Genomic DNA, 22,161 nt, shown 5'->3' on the forward strand with positions numbered 1-22,161 from the left:
TGTAAATATAGGTAAATGAATCTAGAGGTTTAAACTTGGACAAGAGAACACAGGTAAAATTCAGCATTTTGGAACTTGAAAACTAATTTTTGTCTCAAGATCAGGAGCAGATGTGGTTTGGTGTTTAGGAGAGAAAGGCTGGAAACAGCACCTCAAGTGTTCTAGTAAGCACTTAACCTGCTTATATTCAGACTCCAGAATGTCTCCTTGCAGCTGGCAATAGCTGAAGTATTTGCTTGATTCTTTCAGCCATTCAGCAACCGCCTCTGTCATTCAAGGTGGTATCTCCCCCATGAATATGTAATTCAGGAGTCAGCCACGGATTCTGATGGGGTTAATTGTGGCAGCCCTAGTTCCATTTTTGACTCCTCGAGCCAGTATAGGGAGCACTCTGTGCTTGAGCTCCTGCTGCCCGTGCTGCCAGGACAGGGAATTGCCCTCACTTGAAAAGCTATACAAGGGCAAATCTCATCCAATTCTTTTGGCTCCTCTAAATGGAGGGTGTACTCCTCTCCTGTTTTACCACTTACTCCTCTCCAAAGCCTTCAAATAGTTATTTTTTAAAAATATTTTTTTTCTAAGGGTTTGTAATTATTATCTGCAGAAGAGCTACTCTAATAAAAGTTATTTCACCATTATCGATAATGAAACTTTCTCTGATGTACTTTGTAATTGAATTATAACTGCTATCTAACTTATTAAAAAATCCATCTATATATTTAATATGGTCAATTCTGTAGATCATTGTTTGCCTATAAATGTGTTTTCTGAGGAAAAACACTGTGCAGAAGTGACATACTTTTAAATAGCACAAATAGTTATTGTATTATGAATTGAAAACATAACATATTTTAATGCCAGGCACAATGATACATGCTTTACATTCATTGCCTCATTTAATCTTATAAAGTAATAAGTATTAATGCTCTATTGTGCAGATAAGGAAACCAAATAGAACTGAACTTTAGGGAGAATTTACCAAGGTCACACAGCTGAGAAGTTTGGGATCAGACCTTGGTACTCCATCGCTTACTCTTGCAAGCACAAAGACTTTGTCTCTGGGCCACAATGGCCTTGGAATTTTTTTTTTAATATAAAAAAATATTTTTAAGTGTGGAATACATTTATAAACCAATTGGAAGGAGCCGGTATAGAGGGGGATGTTTATTATTTACAAAGAGCAGTGTGATAACGGATGGAGCAAGTCTCAGGTGACAGGAGAGAGTGAAGTTAATTGTTGAAGAAAGTCTGACCTTGAACAGATGGAAGTCTTTCTCCCTTAGAGTGAAGGGAGGGAAATAGAGATTGATGTGGTTATTTAACTATATATATATATATATATATATATATATATATATATATATATATATATACATACATGCTTAAGGGAGGAGACAGGATGTAGAGGGAGTGAATTTTCTTGATAGAAGAGTATTAGGGTAGACTGAGAGTTAGTTGAGTGGTCATTGGGTGATGTTTTGGGGAGAGTGGCAGAAGTTTATTCCCTGAAGTGTAAATGGTAGAGAAGGCTAAACAAAGGTAGAATGATTAATGACTGGGGCTCAGAACGCACTGGAGTCCGGAGCCTTGTGTTTGTAGGTGTATCGCTTATGTGGCTTCCTTTGTGCCCTACTCTCCGTGGTAAGAGTTAAAAAAAACTTGTGTTCATCTGAGCTAGGACTTATAAGGTCTGAGTGATGGAAGAACAAAGATGCAAAAGAATTACAGGTGCGTTGATAGTAGTATAGTTTTCTGTATAAATATGTGAGATTTGTTGAGTGGATCTCCTGTTAGAAGTCTTTCTTCAGTTTGATTCTCAAGTGTGATACGTAAGTTATCATTTCAAAAATAAAATGTGATGACCCCTAGTGAAGAAATAGTGTGGGCAAGATGTATGATGTGAGAAAAGCTTGAGACAAGTGGAACCTGGAGTCCCATGATGCGGACTCTGATTCACTAGATGACGTCAGAGAGATCACTCATTTGGCCTTTAGTTCATTGTTGTGTAAAATGAAGATAGCCCTCAAAGTTCTACAAAACATCTTTTTCTTTTTCCAGCTTCCAAGGTAAATTATGGAACTCATATTTTTAAAATAAGCTGAAAATTGACCTAGTTTGGCTTTTTCCAACATCGCTGTAAGAATTTGGGACAGTGGTGAACACAAAATTTAAAATTCTCTTTATAGTTCTAACTTTGTGTATGCCTTCTACAGAAACTTACTATTTGATGCATTTAGAAGAGTTAAATGTGTTTTGACTATTTAGAAGTCAAATTTTCTGTGAGGCATTTAGATGAATAAAATAGGCATATTAATATAGTATATGACAGCACTGTTGTTCCCCACATCTTACCCAATCTAGTTACGAAGTCACCCCTAAAATTTCATAGAGTAGAGCATATGTGTAAAAACAGTTGTCACTAATTATTCTTGGGGAATTATCTGTATTCCTAATCACTTATTTATAGGACCCATGCAACGCAATTCAACTTTTTCAAGGGAGGAAGCATCCTAGAGTAAATGAATAATATGTCTGGCTCTAATGAGCCATTCTCTCCTTTTGATGGTGACCGACTGTGAAAGTAATGGATTTCTCAGCAGGGTGAGGGGCAGGAGCACATTCCCACAACTGATGGATCATGTGAGCATCTCCTTCTGACTGTGATTACTGGATCTCACGAGAGTATATTTATATCTAACATCTGGGGTGGTAGTCGGTGGGGGGAGTCCTTTCTGGGTCTTTATCAGGTAGATCTGCTTTAACCTTTATGAATCATAAGGCCGTTTTATGGACTACCAGTGGAATGCTTCTCTAGTTGGGCAGGTCAGGCATGTGGCCCTACCTGACTACTACAGCCCAGCGCGGGAATTTGCCCTTCACGAGCACCTCATGGCAGCAGGTGCTCCTCTGGAAAGAAGTGAGAAACCCGTATAAACATGTTACAGTAGTGCGTCTCGGAGGCTGTAAGGCCTGTGTACTCGGGCCATCAGTGTGCAGAAGTTTGTTCATAAAACATAGTTCATTAAATATGTTAATTTTATTCATCCAGTCAACACTTAAACACCACTGTGTGCCAGGTACTGTTTTAGGTCTTGGGAACAGCAGCAAAGAAGATCTAGTCCCTGCCCTCATGGAGTCACATTCCGGTGGGGGCATGTAGGTGCTAAGCAAAGGGTGACAGGTACAGGGGTGGGAGGGACCATTGTTTTCAATAGGGCAGTGAGAAGGAGGCCTCGCAGTGAAGGTGACAGTTGAGCAGAGGCCTGGAGGAGCTGAAGAAGTCAGACTTCTGTCCTTTGGGTGCTTTTGTGCATATTTAAAAACCCTACCTGGAGATACAGAGGTGTTTTAAAAGCTCCTCTACATTGATCAACTAGAAAAGTGTTTCTTTGGAAAGCATAAATTCTAGTGGCCTGTGGCTTGGTGAGCAAAGAGACTCTTCTTTTTGTGAAGGGAAAGGTGCCCTTTCCAGGCAGATGCAGCCCCAGGCCTGGGCAGACACCGGGTGAGTAGACAGGGCTGGATTTGGGCTCCCACTCACCTCTCCAGCTGGTCTTCCGTGTGCGGTGCACAATCTGCTTAGCCAGGAGCCCTGCATGAAGGTGTGCGGTGGAATTCTGGGCAGAGAGAGGGGAGACCCAAAGACCCTGAGGCAGGCCAATGTGCAGGAACCAGGGAGGCCAATGTCGTGGGAGCTCAGGGAGCAAGTAGGATTGGAGGAGATGAGGTTGGACTTTGGGTTCGCTGCTACTGATCATAGTTCTAATAATATTTCTTTAGTTCTTACAGTTTTCAAAGAACGCTCAGATGTGATTTTGTATGATTTCTACAGCAACCCATCATAAGAAGCTTGAAGTTAAAAAATAAGTTAAGCAATACAATTTGCAAATACAGAAACTTAGAATTTAACTGAAGTCCTGTTTTCAGCACTTCTCTTTATACTGTACCTCAAAGATTCGTTAATAACCTTAAGGCACTAAACCTTTAAAAAAGAAGAAGAACACCAGTTCCCTTACAGAGTTCTATTTTCACAAAAACAGAACTTTCTGAACTCTGTGTTGTGATCTGAAGTATCAGATTACTGTTCTTTTTCTATTGTTTAATAGATTTTTAAAAATTCTCTATTGCTGTGATTTAGATGTTTTCATTAAACCATTTACATCTATTTTCTCATTTAATGAGTATCTAAAATATTAGCTTTCATATCACAACACATTTTAGAAATGTGGCACTTTGGCTAACCCAAATCACATAGCTGTTACACAATTAATAAAAATCTTGCAAGAAGCACTTCTTTGGCTGTGAGGATTCTCCGCGTGTTAATCAGGGCTGTCCTGTGAATTTCTTTCAGCTAGAGATGGAGAAGCTTCAGCTGCAAGCCCTCGAGCAAGAGCACAAGAAGCTGGCGGCCCGGCTGGAGGAGGAGCGCGGCAAGAACAAGCACGTGGTCCTCATGCTGGTCAAGGAGTGCAAACAGCTCTCGGGCAAGGTCCTGGAGGAGGCCCAGAAGCTAGAAGATGTGATGGCCAAACTGGAAGAGGAAAAGAAAAAGACGAGCGCGTTAGAAGAGGAGCTCTCTGCTGAGAAACGAAGAAGCACCGAAATGGAAGCTCAGATGGAAAAACAGCTCTCTGAGTTTGACACCGAACGGGAGCAGCTTCGTGCTAAACTGCACCGAGAAGAAGCGCACACCACTGACCTCAAAGAGGAGATAGACAAGATGAAGAAAATGATTGAGCAACTGAAAAGGGGAAATGACAGCAAACCAAGCCTCTCTCTCCCCCGAAAGACAAAAGATAGGCGTTTGGTCTCCATATCTGTGGGAACAGAAGGACCTGTGACAAGGTCTGTTGCTTGCCAGACAGACCTAGTGATAGAAAGCGCTGACCACGTGAAGAAGTTGCCTTTGACCGTGCCTGTGAAGCCTCCCACAGGGAGCCCCCTTGTTTCTGCAAGCACGAAAGGAAACGTGTGTACCAGTGCCGCGATGGGCAGACCAGGTATCGACAGGCAGGCTTCCCACGGTGACTTGATTGGCTCCTCTCTGCCTACTGTCCCACCTCCAAGTGCAAACAGAATTGAGGAGAACGGACCAAGCACTGGCTCCCCAAGTAGCACCCCCCCACTTCCCAATAGCACTGCCCCTCCCACCGTGCAGACGCCAGGCATAGCTCCCCAGGGCTACTCGCAAGCACCGCCTACGCACAGTTTACACTCACCGTGTGCCAATGCAGCTTTGCATCCAGGTCTCAACCCACGAATCCAAGCAGCTAGATTTCGATTTCAGGGCAATGCTAATGACCCAGACCAAAATGGAAATACTACCCAAAGTCCTCCATCCAGAGATGTCTCTCCGACAAGTCGTGACAACCTAGTGGCCAAACAACTAGCTCGGAATACTGTGACCCAAGCACTGTCAAGATTTACGAGCCCTCAAGCAGGAGCGCCCCCAAGGCCTGGAGTGCCCCCTACGGGGGACGTTGGCACCTGCCCTCCGGTCGGTCGGACCAGTTTAAAGACTCCTGGTGTAGCACGAGTTGACAGAGGAAACCCTCCTCCTATCCCTCCAAAAAAGCCAGGGCTCTCCCAAACTCCTTCTCCACCACACCCCCAACTCAAGGTTATTATGGATAGCAGCAGGGCCTCCAATGCAGGGGCCAAAGTTGATAACAAAACTATGGCTTCGCCTCCTTCCAGTTTGCCACAAGGGAACAGGGTAATAAGTGAGGAGACTCTCCCTAAATCATCTTCCCCTCAGCTGCCACCAAAACCATCCATAGATTTAACTGTGGCACCGGCAGGCTGTGCCGTTTCAGCCCTGGCCACGTCTCAGGTGGGTGCCTGGCCTGCTGAAACCCCTGGACTGAACCAACCTGCATGTTCAGAAAGTTCCCTTGTCATTCCCACCACCATTGCCTTTTGCTCTTCCATAAACCCTGTTAGTGCCTCATCCTGTAGAACAGGTGCCTCAGACAGCCTCCTGGTAACAGCATCAGGTAAAGGGATTGAAATATTATACCCTTTTTTAAGAATGTGGCCTGTTTTCTCACTTGCCTTAATTTTCTTCACATTGCCTTGAAACTTTTTTTTTAATTTGATACGGTTTTGGTTTTGTTTTCCTATTTCTTTCTTCTCTCTCTCTCTCTCTCTTTTTTTTTTTTTTTTTTTTGTATTTTTCTTTAAAAGCTCCAGGGTATGGTGATTCGTCTTGCTATACGAATTGTGGTTTCTTGATGCTAACTGCCTTCTTCTTTTAAATAACCTGAAGGTCGTGGTGTGGAGCACATAGAGACCATTAATATAGAGACACTGAAGCATTTCCATGGGAAGAAAGACTATTCCTTCTTTTTAAATATTTATCTCACAAGGCTTCATATATTAGGGGGTCATCACCAGACAAGCTGTGTTCGATTCCATCCCTTCGGAGATAATGTTAAAAAATCCCTTCAAGTGGTTATTAACACTACAGTTTACCTCGGATTATCAAATTGATTAGATTCACTCTGTAATTGGTATGTTCTAAGTTAATAGTGGTTTGGTATTCTTTTTAACCTCAAAAATAGAGTACGTATATTTCAAGTCTCTGTTCTAAGTTTAGTTTCTTTCAAAAGCTATTTATTCTGTTCCGAGCTGTTTTCTTCCAACACTGGAGCACAGATGGATAGCATCGCATGTAGGCCGTAGTGGAGGTTTTCCTTGCAGATGTGGTTTAGGAAGTAGGGGACTCTTAAAGGAGTTGATAAAGAACTGGATTTTTCCCTTTTGTTATACACTTTTGAAGAAAGCATTGCTTTTTTTTTTTTTTTTTAAGATTTTATTTATTTATTCGACAGAGATAGAGACAGCCAGCGAGAGAGGGAACACAAGCAGGGGGAGTGGGAGAGGAAGAAGCAGGCTCATAGCGGAGGAGCCCGATGTGGGGCTTGATCCCATAACGCCGGGATCACGCCCTGAGCCGAAGGCAGACGCTTAACCGCTGTGCCACCCAGGTGCCTCGAAGGCATTGCTTTTTATTGACATGACTGGATTAGTTCTTCGCTGAGTAAATGTGGCTCTAAAATAATGTCAGAGTGTCAAAGTTCTATTGAAACTTGACAGAAGTCTCTCTTACCATGGGGTCTTAGTGGCTACCAGAGACCACTGGTTCTAATGAGAGGGAACTTTAAGAATTAAATGAAGGTTTGAGTCATGTTATATTTAAAACTCAGGGTGTAGGGAGTGGGAATGAGAAAAATAGGTAGCACTGTTCTTGCTAATTGCCAGGTAATGAGAGCAAAATGCCAGGACTTACTTATCTAATTATAAGCTGTCTCCTTGAAATTATGCTCATTGAGAGGCTGTTATTCATAGTTTGGAACGTAACTGGGAATTGGAAACAGCATGGACTTTGATGTCAGGTCTGCGCTGGAATCCAGGCTTGGCAATTTATGGCTGTGTGTTTTGGTGATTTTCTTGGACTGAGCAAGTTTTCTCATTTTAATGTGGAGCTTATGCTACTTACATGGGGTAGGGTGGCTATTAAGATTAACTATCCTAACATGCACAGAGCTTGGTATTGCACTTAGAGTAGCATGAGTGGTGAATAAATAGAGGTGATATTCTGGCTTCATTGATACTGCTGCTTAAAATATTTTTTGAAAATTTGCTTTAGAATTGACCTCACTGTTATTACCTTGTGGTCTTTACAGGCATTCAGCACTCCATATTTTTAATTCAAAATGGTATTACTGAGCTGGACAGCCCTTCTCATGGCCTACAATGATGGTAGCTATTTTCCAGAGCTAAACCCACGCTCAAAGGAGGAATTTTTGCTGCCATTTAGGAGAATCAGAGGATGTACTGTAAGGTCTGAAGGCCATCTCGAAGCACAGGTTCCAAAATGGTTGGGAGCCGTGGCAGTGCTGTTGACATAAATGCATGAACCGTAAAATGGAAAACACTTCCTGGGACATGCAAATTTTGTCAGTTTTTAAAATCTGCACAACCATCTTTGCTTTGGACCTTGACGCTTTGCCAGTGATTGTCCCGGTCGTTACTATGGTTTAGCTTCAGTGTCCTGGTTTCAGTGGGAAAGCTTTAAAATCAGCATCCATAACTGAGGAATAATTTGTCAGTGGGATCTTAAACTTGGAAGACAAGAGAATTCCTAATCTATTATATATTTGCCAGAATGACCTAGTGAGGATAGTGTGTAATTTTGGATAAAGGAGCTATAATCCCTCCGAAAAATGCCCTTTGCTTCTGTCTAGAGAGCAAAAGAGGATAAACAGTGGAACCAAAGAAGTAGCAGCCACTGAAGATAGGTGAAACTTGTTCCTCATTTTCTCTTCTCTGATTTTGCAATTTGGCCAAAACCATCTCAGAATTCCAGGATTACCCTTGGTGGGATGATAAGTTTCTTGGTTATAGGGAGGAGTAGTCATTCAGCAAGCTTTTCCTGAGCATCTAGTCTGGGGATTAGTATTACAGTTAATAGGAGGGGTGATTAAATCAACTGTGGTTGTAGGTCAGCCTAACTTTCCCAAATGAGAAACAGGATTTGAGCTCCTTTACATTTGGATTGCCCCTATGTCTGCCGCCATGCCCGCCATGCCCGTTGCAGCCAGGAAGTGCCAGAGCTCCCTCCATCTTGCTTCTTAACCTATCTGTGCCTGGGTGGACTTGTGCCTCTCCAGATCATAAGCTCATTGAAAGTTATTAATCTTCTAAATAGCCACTAATGCCGTTGTGGTTGGTAGGAGCAGGGCCTGAGGACAGAGCATATCTGCCAAATCCTTGGTAGATAAATGTCTGTTCCAAATTCAATGAGGAAAAGAGCTCTGGACTGAGTCTAAGAAGTCAGGGTTAGTCCACTTCTGCCTCTTTCTAGTATCACCCTAAAGAGCCCATTTGCTCTGAGCCATTAGCTTTTTCATCTAAAAATGAAATCATTGAGCCAAAAAAAAAAAAAAAAAAAGTTCCAGACCAGAAAGATTTATTAAACTTGCCTGTTGAATTTTTCAAACAGCATTACATTACCTCTCCCTTCTTGGAGAACCACTAGATCCTGTATCTTTAAAACTCTAAAATTCTGAGTTTCTATATCAGCTTTTATCTGTGACAAACAATTATGATTAAGCTAAAGGACTCCTGAGGAGAATTGCAATGACAGAAGATACCATTTTAATGAATTATATTGTAAATTGCTTGATTAGCCGTTTTTATGGCCAAATGTTAAATTTTTAAATAGCATTTTAAATTCTAATGAATTAGAATTTCTTGTTCCTCCTGAACATGTCCAGTGAATGCATTTCGAACCGTTAGATGAACAGAAGCCTAAACCAGAAATCACCCCAGGCAGCTGTGTTTTCATACCCTTGGAAATTTATTTCTGGTTTGTTTTGTTTCTTTGGGGTTTTTGTTTGGGGGTGGTTGTGGTTTGGTACATTTTATTTATTTGGTTCAGACATTTTTCCTTAAACATATATTTTTAAAAAATGATCTTCCATGTATGATTGGCTTCAAGTCTAAATCTGAAGATGAGATTGACCTGAGCTATGACATTAACCCTCTCCACACTCTGAAGCTGATGCCAGAAGCTGTTCTCAACTTCTCTTCCCTCTCGCATTGCATGTTCTGTCTCTTCCCTTCCTCGCCCACCGCATGTTCTGCAAGATGCTCACCTTTACCAATGTTTGCCTGTGACACTGCAAAGCTGAATGACGTTTTTCTCACATCATTAAAGTAGCTGTGCGACGCAGGTCTGTTCTATCATTACCTAACCAGTCAATAAATATTACCATTTTTATCATTGTTGGGAATTTCAAATGAACAATAAAGTGTCATGGTAAAGTTTTATTTTATTTTTCTCATATTGATAGAATTCATTAAAATAACTTAATTGGAAATGATAGTGGGGATAAAAAATTTATTTAAACTTTAAGAATACTTGGTAATTATAAAGCATTGTTCTTATGTAAAAGATTTTAAAAATATATTGCACACCTCTTAGAAAATTTTTAAAAATTCATGTATATTCCTCTGTTGTTTTGTATGACGGAAAACTGACTCTTGAGTGGTCTAAAGATTGAGAAAATTTTTGAATGAATATTTTCTCTTTCATAGCTTAGCATTAGAAATAGTTTCTCAGGAATACTATATCCCAAGTTGCCATAGAAGGCAGTTAAAAATATATCTGTATTTAAATTGTCCCCCAAAGCCTGGAATTGCACTGAAAAAAAAAAAACAAAAACAAAAAAAAAAAAATCCAAAAGAAGAGCAACCCATTTGATATATAAGTGTTGATATTCTTTAGAGGATATCAATAACCAAGACTGCTTGGGTGAGCTAGAGGAGGTGGGGGCAGGGGGGAGGGCAGTGAGAGGAGAGAGAGGGAGGGGGAGAAGGGTGGGGAGAGAGCGCACCAGGAGCTCAAGGAGAGAAACTCACTGTGTTGTGAGCCACACTCCTGGTCCACAGAGGACCACCTTGCAATGCCTTCATGTTACCTTTGTGTTTGCTTTGCAGTCAAGGTGTCATACCTTGGTGTTTATAATTTCTCTGTTTATCATCCATTTCTAATAAGTACTGATTTAATTTTTGTGGGCTTGTTTTTTTGTTTGTTTTTAAGAAAATACAAAAGGTAAAATGTACCAGAGAGGAGCCTTCTTGTAAGTATGAAGTAAAAATACTACTTTTGTAAGAGGAGCTAATGAATATCAATGGGAAAATATCATAAAGTTTAGATAAATATTTAATTTTATGAGCATTTGAATTTTGTATGCCATTGCAGTCTAACAGGGTAAAAACAATACATTATTCATGGACCCAAATAATTAATTATGAAGATGTAATATCCAGCTTTTAATAAACAGTCTTGTTTTATTTGTATAAACTGCTTTTTTTCACCAAAAATTTTTAAAATACCAAGAAATCCAAAATCAAGTTTTAATTATACAAATTTATTACTTACTAATGTAATATCTGTATACGTAGACTATTATCCTGATACCAAGGTGGAGGAAACATAAGAGGTCCATCTATTGTGTCCTACTACAGAGAACGTTACTGGGTTTATGTAGAAAGCGTACCCTGAGGAGTGAATATGTGTGCAAAGCCCCCTCCATATACACCACCATTACTCTGAGGTATTTGGGGCTTCAAAAGGAAGAAAGTACAATGACTTATTTTGAAAGTTAATTGTATCTAAAACACATAAAATACCTATATATCACATTAAATAAACATTTTTACTTTACTGTTTTTACAGCCTTTTGACCAAGGAAGAATTCAGAAAATTTTCCATGTTATATGCAGCCGACTTCACACACTTAACAGATTCTCTTCTAAAGCTGCTAAATACTGATGAGAAATACCTAACTATGATAACTCTTATGACTCTTGTTAAAACTATATGGTAGAGTGTCCTGTTTTGTTGGCTGGTTAAAAGTTTCTGGTACACAAGTTGTAAAGATGGCCAGACGATAAAGTCTTCAGAATCATGTTGTGCATATTTATGCTGCTATAGAATATTCTAGATTCAAATACATATGTTGTGCTTCTATTAGCTCTTGATACTGAATAGCACTTGGCTCCCTCCATTATTATTTTTTTCCCCAAAATAAGGGACTTCAAGGAATGTAAATAGATTTCTTGGCAATATTTGGTCCATCTTAATGGTCTGTGTAAAATTTTTAGTTAATTACCTTGGAAACATGGTTGAAAAAAGAAAATCTCTATTTCTTACATTATTTCTGGACCTAAAGATGTCAGTTCACTTTTCAGATTGATATTGAAATTGAGGAAATCTATACATAATTTTAAAATTCAAATTGTTTTGAAACCCTGAAGTGGAATTTGAACTTTTAAAAATGAGACAGCCATCTTAGTTTCCTAAAACCAATCACCACTTTAACATTTATCTGTGTAAGACTGACAACTAAAAAGAGTATGTCACCGTGTATGTTAATTTAATTAGGTACAAGATTGAAATAACAGTACAGATTTGTGCTAAGTAAATATTAACAGATAATGTTAGAAACTACATAATCCTCTAAGGATACATATTCATATGTCTGTGTGTGTGTGTGTAATTCAGATACAAGTGGGTAATATCTGTCTCTTGTCCTTGCTCCTACTCTCTAACTAGGGTCACTTTAACCCACAGGCTGGTCACCCTCCCTAACCCCTTTGCTAATGAGTGGTGGTCCTGCCCCCCTGGCTGGCAGGCCCACCCTTCTTCAGCAAGCTGCTGCCCAGGGAAATGTCACTTTATTATCAATGCTGCTTAATGAAGAAGGACTGGACATAAATTACTCCTGTGAAGATGGCCATTCTGCCTTGTATTCTGCTGCTAAGAATGGACATACAGGTAAAGATGGTGAGATCTTACTCTTACAAAAGATAGAGAGTCAAAAGCATTGCTAACCATTGCTATGACCACAGGGTCTTTTGGTTTTGATTTTTCTCTTACAGGTGGTAGTGGATACATTTTTTTTTTTTACATGATTTAAAGTGTGTAAATACCGAAAAAAAAAAAAATCCAAATTGTGGTTTTGTAAAAATGTAAGATTTAAGGATCACCTGGGTGGCTCAGTCAGTTAAGCAACTTGATTTCAGCTCAGGTCATGATCTCAGGGTCGTGAGATTGAGCCCCCATTGGGCTCCATGCTCAGCACAGAGTTTGCTCAAGATTCTCTCTCTCCCCTCTCCCTTTGTCCCTCCCCCCATGCTCACTCTTTCTCTCTCAAATAAATAAAAATTTTTTAAAGTAAGATTGTATTGCAGATAGCAAAAAGTGATCTTTGTTTTATGCACAATGGAATGTATTGTGTGTTTCAACATTTGGGGTCTAGTACTATGAACCACATTTTAGAATTGAGCCTTCCATCTGTGATCACTTTAGTCAGGACAAAATAGCTCTAATTTTTCTGCTAGAATACCTCTGTGTGAAAGTCAAAGTGACAGGGCTTAACACATGCTACAGTGAGGGCAAGTTTTAGTAGTTAGAAAAGGTCATGGGTCTGAAACTGTTCTGTTGTTGGAACAATTTATAGTTATTTGGATTTTTTAAGAGAACCTAGGGGTTGTACAGCCAGAAAGGACATATTGATGAAGTCTGGGAATTATTCTTGTTTCTTAAAATGCAAGTCTTGTGGTCAAATTTACTAAAACATATGGTAGTGCAGAAAAAGATAATTTGACTGCAAATCCAAAATCAAATAGCATTGCTCATATAAGCTGCATGATTGTTGAGTAATTCAGAGAAGTTTTCAGAGCTTCACTGCATTCAAGTGGACTAATTGGCAGAATCTAGTGAGCTAAGAAGATAGCTCATGATTTTAAAAGTACCTTCGGATTTTTCTTTACTTCAAAAGCCCTGTGGGAATTTTCTTTAATGTAGAGAAATTAAATCTAGTAAATACCATGGGGAACACGCATCCTAGATGATATTTATTCCAGAGTCAGGTGACTTTATGTGGGTTTACCTCACCATAGAATTACGTGTAGGATGACCATCACACAACAGTGTTTTAAAGGTTAATTATCACAAAGTAAGAATTTAACTATTTAAATACAAAGAATGGTATTTCAATTTGGTGAGTAGTTTTCGTTCTCTATCCAATAACGTTATTTCCTGGGATAGACTGGTGGAAAAATCTGGTAAAACATTTTCTGACACATAACAATCCTTTCTCTCATCAGCAACTCCTCCCAAAGCAACACACACACACACACACACATCTCGTCTTACTTAGTTGGTGAGTCTGGGGCATTAGCATCTTCTGGAAAAGAAGCTACTTTCTCTGTAAAATAGCCTGTGGAGTCTCATATCCACCATGCTAGAATTGTCAGGTGGACCGTGCACGGGAGAGGTCCTTCGGGTTTAGCATCTATATGGAGCTCGTTTAGAATTTGGCTCACCATAACTCTAAATGGGGAATTTAAATGGCTTTCTATTAAAATCCATAGACTGTGTGAGATTGCTGCTGAATGCAGAAGCCCAAGTCAATGCTGCTGATAAAAATGGCTTCACACCCTTGTGTGCTGCAGCTGCTCAGGGACATTTCAAGTAAGTGATGCTCTGAATTCTTCTTTTTCCCCCCAATGAGAAGAGTCTCTCTATAATTTGCACACACATTTCAGGTCTGGCTGAATGTGTAAACTAGCGCTTAAAATCCACTGGCAAATAAATTCACTAAATATACTTGAAGATTTAAATGCAAAGCAGGACCCTAAATTTGCTCTTCTTCTTTAAAGGTAAATAGTTATATAGGAGGGAACTAAAGAAGAGAAATGTGTTGGGTGTCCAGCCTCACATGAATGAACTTGCTTCTGAAGAAGAAACTCGATTTATAGTCTATCAACATACATGCGGTGATACATACACTGTTAAGGACTGTCATTCCCTGTTTACCACCACCCCAACACAGAAAAGCTTTTTTACTTGTGATGGCATTAAAAATAAATCCTAGAATTATATTAATTACAATAATCTTAACTTTCGAGTGGCAGTTTATTCACTATTAAGTCCCAATATATTCACCTTGTTTTATCATTTAAAAAAGTTGAAACAGAAACTTTTAATACTAAAAGTAATTAGAGCCCAAACCCAGAAGTACGTACCGTTTGAAATATGTGTAAGTTTAGCAGTGATTTCTTCAGTAGCCTACCAAGTCTGTTGAATATGGCCATGGCTTTTGAAAATTAAGAGTCATGGTTTAATAAAATAGAATGTCACTAAGCTGCTTTCTCTGCCTGTGCTGAAATGTCCTGTGGGAATGCAAGCTGTTTTCAACTTTTTATCTAACTATCCTGATAGAAATATGTGGGGTTTTTTTTAAGTTTTTTAAAATGTTAATTCAGTTGATTAACATATAATGTATTATTAGTTTCAGATGTAGAGTTCAGTGATTCCTCGATCTTATTATATAATACCCAGTGCTCACTACATCACATGCCCTCCTAATGTCCATCACCCAGTTACCCTATCCCTCCACCCCCAACCCCTCCAGCAACCCTCAGTTTGTTTCCTATGATTAAAAGTCTCTTATGGTTTGTCTCCCTCCCTGATTTCGTCTTGTTTTATTTTTCTCTCTCTTCGCCTATGATCCTCTGTTTTGTTTCTTAAATTCCACATATGAATGAGATCACATGATAATTGTCTTTCTCTGGTTGACTTATTTTGCTTAGCATCCACATCATTGCAAATGGCAAGATTTCTTTTTTTTTTTATGACTGAGTAGTATTCCGTTGTATATATACCACATTTTCTTTATCCATTCATCTGTCGATGGACATCTGGGCTCTTTCCATGGTTTGCTATTGTGGACATTGCTGCTATAAACATTGGGGTAGAGGTGCCCCTTTGGATCACTACATTTGTATCTTTGGGGTAAATCCCTAGTGCAGTTGCTGGGTCATAGGGTAGCTCTATTTTCAACTCTTTGAGGAACCTCCATACTGTTCTCCAGAGTGACTGCACCAGCTTGCATTCCCACCAACAGTGTAAGAGGATTCCCCTTTCTCTGCATCCTTGCCAACTTCTGTTGTTTCCTGACTTGTTAATATTAGCTATCTGATAGAAATGTTCTTTAACATATTTCATAATTCCTGTAATATGGGTTTTAAAGTTCACACTAATGTTATTAATTATAAATGTAAGTTTTAAATATTCAAAATGCATCTTTAAAGTATATGTTATTTTTTCTGCATGTCCGATGCACACCTCAGTGAGTTTATTGTTGAGGACCATAGATGCTGGTTTTGCTGTTACTTTGTACATGTGTCCTGAGTCCTCCAGAAGGGATTTCTTCTTCAGGCCTATGCATTTATACTTATTGTCACCCAGCTTTCTGTACTGCCACTTACGTGGAAAGTCTAGGAGTGCCAGGAATGCAGGCTTAGATAGGTTTGCCAAAAGGAAGAACCCCAGGGGTTGATTAGTTTAAACATACATGAGATACAAACACATATCAATATGTAACTTATTTTTAAAATATATATAAACCAAATGTTTTCAAAAAAAGCCCAGAAAAAAAAGCATATATCTGCAGTAAAAAAATGAAGATTGATGTGCATTGCTTCTTAATTTGATTATGATTTAGCCCACTTTTCTCCATTTATTTGAATCTGATTTTACAAACACTTTGCATAAATGCCACAATGTCTTGGATTTACCTCATTTCTTTCCTCCTCGATTCTCAGAGCAATGAGTTTCTGCTTAGCCCGTCTTTTTCCTTGTAAGTAGCCCCCCTTCAGGAGACAGGGTAGCCTCTGCTGTCTGTTGTGCCCAAGGCAGCCCTTTGCTCTGCCTCCCTGCTGCCTTTTATAGTGGAGGCACATGGTGCCCTGCTGTCTGAGCTATTTATAATTATTTTCTCAAGTGAAAATTTCAAAATGACTCAGCAGTCTGACTTTTTTCAAGGTTTAATCTATTTTGAACCACAAATAATATATATGTCAACCACAGTTCAACCATTCATCCCAATTAGTTAAATATATTGCAAGGACTCAACGTTTACAAGTTGGTTACAGAAAAGTGTCAAAACCAAGTTTTAGCACTTGATCGACGCTGCTATTTTAAATTTTCATGGGAGTAATTGTGATTAAAATATATCTTCTAGCCTTGCTACAAAACAGTACCCATATAATAAGACCCGTAGTAATTGATAAGTATGCAAGTAAAAACAGTGGATGTAGAAAGATACAGAATTGCTTTAGCATTATTTCCTATATTTAATATCTGGGTCAGGTGCTTCAGAAATCAAACCAGTTTTAATGTGATTAATCATAATCTTGAATTCAGGTGTGTAGAATTATTAATTGCATACGATGCCAACATTAATCATGCTGCTGATGAAGGACAGACACCTCTATACCTGGCCTGTAAAAATGGAAATAAAGAGTGTATCAAACTCTTATTGGAAGCCGGAACTGACCGAAGTGTAGAAACCAGAGTGAGTACCAGTTTTTTTGGGGGGGGGGGCGGTTTATCCTGTATTTTACCCTATCTGCTAACTCTGTAGGCAGAAAACCAAGATATACTAAAAGAGATGTTGTTTTGTTTTGCTTTGCTTTTAGGCTATCAGATATGAACAGAGTCTGACCTCTGACTTCTGTTCGAGTGTCTGCTAATGAAAAGCCTTGTCTGTTAGCCTAACCAGTCCTTTATCCTCTGAACCTCAAATTATTCATCTGTAGAACAGAAACATGAGTACCTGTGTCCTGGCTGTTTTCCGAATCAGGGGAGATAATGGAAGTGTAAGTTTTTAATCATTGGACAAATAGTACCTGAGCACCAGCTGTCCTCAGGATGGGAGAGACAGCAGCAAATCAAATAGTTCTGTCCTCATGGATCTTATATCCTCACAGGACGGGAGGGGCGACCATAGGCAAGTAAGTAAACAGATAGTAGCTGGATGTTTCCAAGATGGGAGTGCCTGGGGTGGGGGAATTCCTTTAGTTGGTGGGGAAAAGTCTTCATTGAAAATGTGACAGTTGGGCCAAGATCTGAAAGATGCAAGGGTGTGGGCCAAGAAGAGACACGGGGAGAAGCGTGCCAGGCCAGGGATGGGAGAGCAGTGGTACCCTCAGTGCACCTCAGGCAGGCCAGTGTGGCCAGAGGCCAGCCACAAAAGGCCTCGTGGGCCATGGCGAGCACTGGAATAAGTCCTTTGGATGGATGGGTTTAAAGAGAGGAAGGACATGAACTGAGTCATTTTTATGAGTCACTTTGGCTGCAGATTTGAGAATAAACTGTAGGTGGGGCAGGGCAGCTGTAAGGGAGACCCATAGGAATCTGTCGTAATCCAAGGAAGAAGCAATAGTGGTTTGGATCAAGGTTGAGGGGTAGAAATGGTGGGAAATGGTCCACTTCTGAATATATTTTCAAAATGTATATTTTATAAAAGAGCTGCAGAAGTATCACCTGTTGAGGCGGTGACAGTAATAATGATAGAAAATTATCGCATAGCGGCTGAGAGAGATCAGGCTCTGGAATCAAACCTTTGAGGCTCAAACCAAGCCTTCACAAAGCTGTGTGAGCTTAGGCAAGTTATGTTACTTCTCTGTGTCTTGGTTGACCCCTCTACCAAATGAGTCTAATAACGGTAGTCACTGTTAGGGGTATTAAGTGAAACGAGGCTGTCTATATAAGGTAGTTGGTAGAGTACCTGGGAACTGTAAGCAATAAACAGATGTTAGCTGTCACCATGGTCACCACTATCATCAATTATAACATGGGACTCCTTGCAACGTGTGTCAACAAAAGGAAGTTTTGTGACAAGATAGTGCCCATTGCCGACACTTAGAGGAGCGTTATCTGTGCTCTCTTTTCTTCCTCTGACTGATGTTTGTTATTGCTAAGATTGTGCAGCACCTCACAGAGTTCAAGGTCATTGTCTAATTTGCCTCAGAACCAGAAGCACTATATGCAGAAATCCACTCTGGACCTCAAGTCACTCTTGGCTCCGTCCCACACCGTTCTGGTATCTCCTGTACAGGGTGCACAGATAAAGTCAGGGATTTAGAAACTGAAGACAAGTAGAGTCTGATGCATGGAAGAGTCTTTGCATCTCACTTCTGGCTCAGAAGTGTGTTTGAAACAAAACTTCTCAATTAGCCCTCCCAAATTTGTCTTCATCAACCTGTTGTGTAACACTTGAAGACCAAGGCATCAGCGCTGTGTTTTGAAGTGTGTTTGAAACAAAACTTCTCAATTAGCCCTCCCAAATTTGTCTTCATCAACCTGTTGTGTAACACTTGAAGACCAAGGCATCAGCGCTGTGCACACTGACATGCGTTTCTCTGATGACGCCCTCTCTGGGCTGGAGGAGTTAAGGAGCTTCATCATGATCCACTTTTCATTGTGCTCAGAAATTGCTTTGTTTTTGCAGCTTCCCAGAATATGAAAGGTGTAATATCCACCACCTACCATATATTCCTGATGAAAGATGAGGGTAGATACTTAATTTCCAAAGGTTATCTGAACCTTGGATTTCTTGTTAGTAAAAAGTATTGCTGTGCATTCCTTTCATAGGAAACATCCTTAAAATTTCCCAGGATAAAAAGGTGCCTTATCTATTTTATAGGTCACCCTTAGATCCTGGATTGTTGTTGGTTTTATGTTTTCTTTTTTCGTTTGTTTGTTTGTGGTAAGAGCACTCCTTAATCCCCATTGACAATTTAACCCATTTCCCTCCACCCCCTTCCTCACCCTCCCCTCTGGTAACTATCAATTTGTTCTCTATAATTAAGACTCTGTTTCTTGATTTTTTTTTTCTCTCTGTTTCTTGATTTTTTTTCTCTCTCTAATTTTTTCCCCTTTGCTTGTTTGTTTTGTTTCTTAAATTCCACATATGAGTGAAATCATATGGTATTTGTCTTTCTCTGACTTATTTCACTAAGCATTATACTCTTAGGCTCCATCCATGTTGTTGCAAATGGCAAGATTTCATTCTTTTTTGTGGCCGAATAATATTCCATTATATAATATATATCTCACATCTTCTTTATCCGTTCATCAATTGATAGACACTTGGGCTGCTTCCATATCTTGGCTATTGTAAACAATGCTGCTATAAACATAGGGGTGCATGTATCACTTTGACTTAGTGTTCTTGTATTCTTTGGGCAAATATCCAGTAGTGTGATTGCTGGATCATAGGTCAGTTCTATATTTAACTTTTTGAGGACTCTCCATGCTGTTTTCTACAGTGGCTGCACCAGATCCTGGGTTTTCTTAAATAAGGTACTGAAAGAGAACCAGTAATTAATGCTATAACCAGGTATAAACATTTTCCATTGAGTCCTATTGCTAGAGCTTTTTTAAAAAACAAACAAAAAACAACCACTCCTTTTTACTTATGTTTTGAAAATCTGAAAAAATAGTACAGTGTCCTATTTATTCATTTATTTTATATAATTTATTTAAGAAATCTGTGGTATTACACATATTTAATATAAAATTCTACCTTATATATGAGAAATGAGTGAATTTCACATCACCAAACTGAACAAAAAATAAGTAGTACAATGTAAAAATAAAAATTTAAGTCACATCCTGTAAGTTAGAGAGCACAGAAGTCCATGCTCACAAGCTACTTGTTGAAGAACTGAACAAAATCATTGGAAGTACAGGGTCTCCAAAGTACAGAGATAAATGGTATATTTGATAGAGGAACTGAAGAAAATAATTATTTCTTATGACTTTTAATAAGAAATCAAAGGGGGAATGGAAAATTGAAAGTTTTTCAGAAATGATTACATAGCCCTTGTAATGTAAAAATCAGGAAAAAGTCAAGAGATTTGACTAGGGAAGGTCAGGAGCACTTACACTCTGGGGCCTAATTAAGGGTTACCCAAGTAAAGGTGTCCATAGCCCAACAAAGAATAAGCCATGAAATGCTTTACCTAGCGGGAGTATGGCCAAGGACTCTAAGGTATTCCATTTACTGCCCAGCCCTGGTCTTGCCTTAGCCAAGTCGACTTCACTGGTATGAAGTACAGAACCAGAGAAAAGTCCACTTCATCAAGAGACGGCTTTAGCAGATGATCAGATAACTCACTCTAAATGTACCTTGTTACCATGAACTGTCTTTCCTTCCTTCTACCCCATTAATTTTTTAACGTAAAGGTGCTTTAGCTCACTGAAAGATATTTAATACAGCAATATGAAATACCACATGAGAAAAATTAGCCAAAAAGAAAATAAAGATAGGAAAATAAAATAAAAAAATACAGATCACCAAAATAATTCTGTTCTTTTATGAAAGTCTTAAAAATGTCATGAAGACTGGTACCTGAGTGGAGGGAAGACCCTTGAGAGATGGAAAGGGGACCAAGATTTTCCCTGTAAAAGTGCTTGTCAAACTTTGGTGCATCGGAACCACCCAGAGGGCTGGGCCTCACCTCCAGACTTCCTCACCCAGTGGCGCTAGGTGGAGGCTCAACCCTCATTTCTAACAAGCTCCCTGGGGATGCCGCTACTGCTGGTCTGGTGACCACACTTGAGAACCACTGCCCTAGAAAAGAGTTCTGAATTTACTCTAGCAGCCAGCTAAGTGGATGATGAAGGCCTCACAGAATTATCTCCTAGAGAATGGCCCCAATAATTGTAGCTGGAACATTTTCTAAGCCTGCATTTATCAGTTTCCAACTGCCATCACAGAACTCTCAATAGACGCCCATAGACATTTCGTGAACTTATTTGGCCTTGCTTTTCCCATATGTCTACCTTTTCCCTATCATCTAGATTTTTTTCCTTCAAGAGTCATTGGCATTAAATTCTAAGATCACCAGTTAGGACTGCCCTATAAGTAAAACTGGCTTATAGCAGCACTCGTTCAGTACATTCCTAGTAATCCTGCACTTGGTTTTAAACTTTGAGAAATCTTTATGCTGAAGTTCATTCTCTTTTGTATTATTAAACTCCAGATGGTTAACTGTTGAGTGGAAATTCTTACAAAACAGCAAACATGAGTCACAGCAATGGGAAGTACGGTAATTGACAGAGGTCAGAGAACTTGACTCAGCTCATCAATGATATTCAGGATTGGAATGCCTGCTTTTCCCAGCTCACTGGTTCATGCCCAAGAACATTTAGAGGTGAATTTTAAATAATACTGTTCTCAACATTACTGTTGTAATCAACCCTTTCTTCCTGGCCATTTTATCTTCAGGATGGCTGGACACCAGTACACGCAGCTGTGGACACTGGTAATGTGGACAGCCTCAAGCTTCTTATGTACCATAGAGGACCAGCTTGCGGAAACTCTTTGCATGAGGAGGAACCCGAGTCAGGTGTCTTTGACTTGGATCAAGGAGAAGAGAGTCCTGAAGGCACATCCAAGCCTGTTGTTCCTGCAGACCTCATTAACCACGCTGACAGAGAAGGCTGGACCGCTGCTCATATTGCTGCTTCAAAAGGTTTTAAGGTGTGTCTGGTAGCAGCTGGCATCATTACACAGTTGTAATTTGATGAGTGAAACAGATGTCTGCTACTGACTGAGTGTATTTCAATGGAATGATTGGAGACTGACTGATATCCTTGCCAGAGACAATCAGCTACCAATATGAACTGACTTCTGTCCAGTAGTATTTACAGTCAACCATATATGAGACTTCTTTTTTTTTAAAAGTTTATTTATTTGAGAGCGAGAGAGAGAGAGAGCGTGCACAAGT

At 39.6% G+C, this 22,161-nt stretch overlaps 1 protein-coding gene across 2 annotated transcripts in view; it reads left to right on the forward strand.

The window, feature by feature from the left end:
• CTTNBP2 (cortactin binding protein 2) overlaps positions 1–22,161 on the forward strand; it is a 146,001-nt gene that overhangs the window by 68,874 nt on the left and 54,966 nt on the right. For both annotated transcript variants that reach the window (XM_045792778.2, XM_045792777.2), the window contains exons 4-8: positions 4,352–5,996; positions 12,146–12,349; positions 13,951–14,050; positions 16,787–16,937; positions 21,660–21,914. In XM_045792778.2, coding sequence (XP_045648734.2) covers positions 4,352–5,996; positions 12,146–12,349; positions 13,951–14,050; positions 16,787–16,937; positions 21,660–21,914 — 2,355 coding nt within the window. The remainder of the gene's footprint in view (positions 1–4,351; positions 5,997–12,145; positions 12,350–13,950; positions 14,051–16,786; positions 16,938–21,659; positions 21,915–22,161) is intronic.

Source organism: Ursus americanus, chromosome 3, assembly GCF_024610735.1.
Source record: "Ursus americanus isolate L20-20 chromosome 3, mUrsAme1.1.p, whole genome shotgun sequence".
Taxonomy (NCBI): Eukaryota; Metazoa; Chordata; class Mammalia; order Carnivora; family Ursidae; genus Ursus; species Ursus americanus.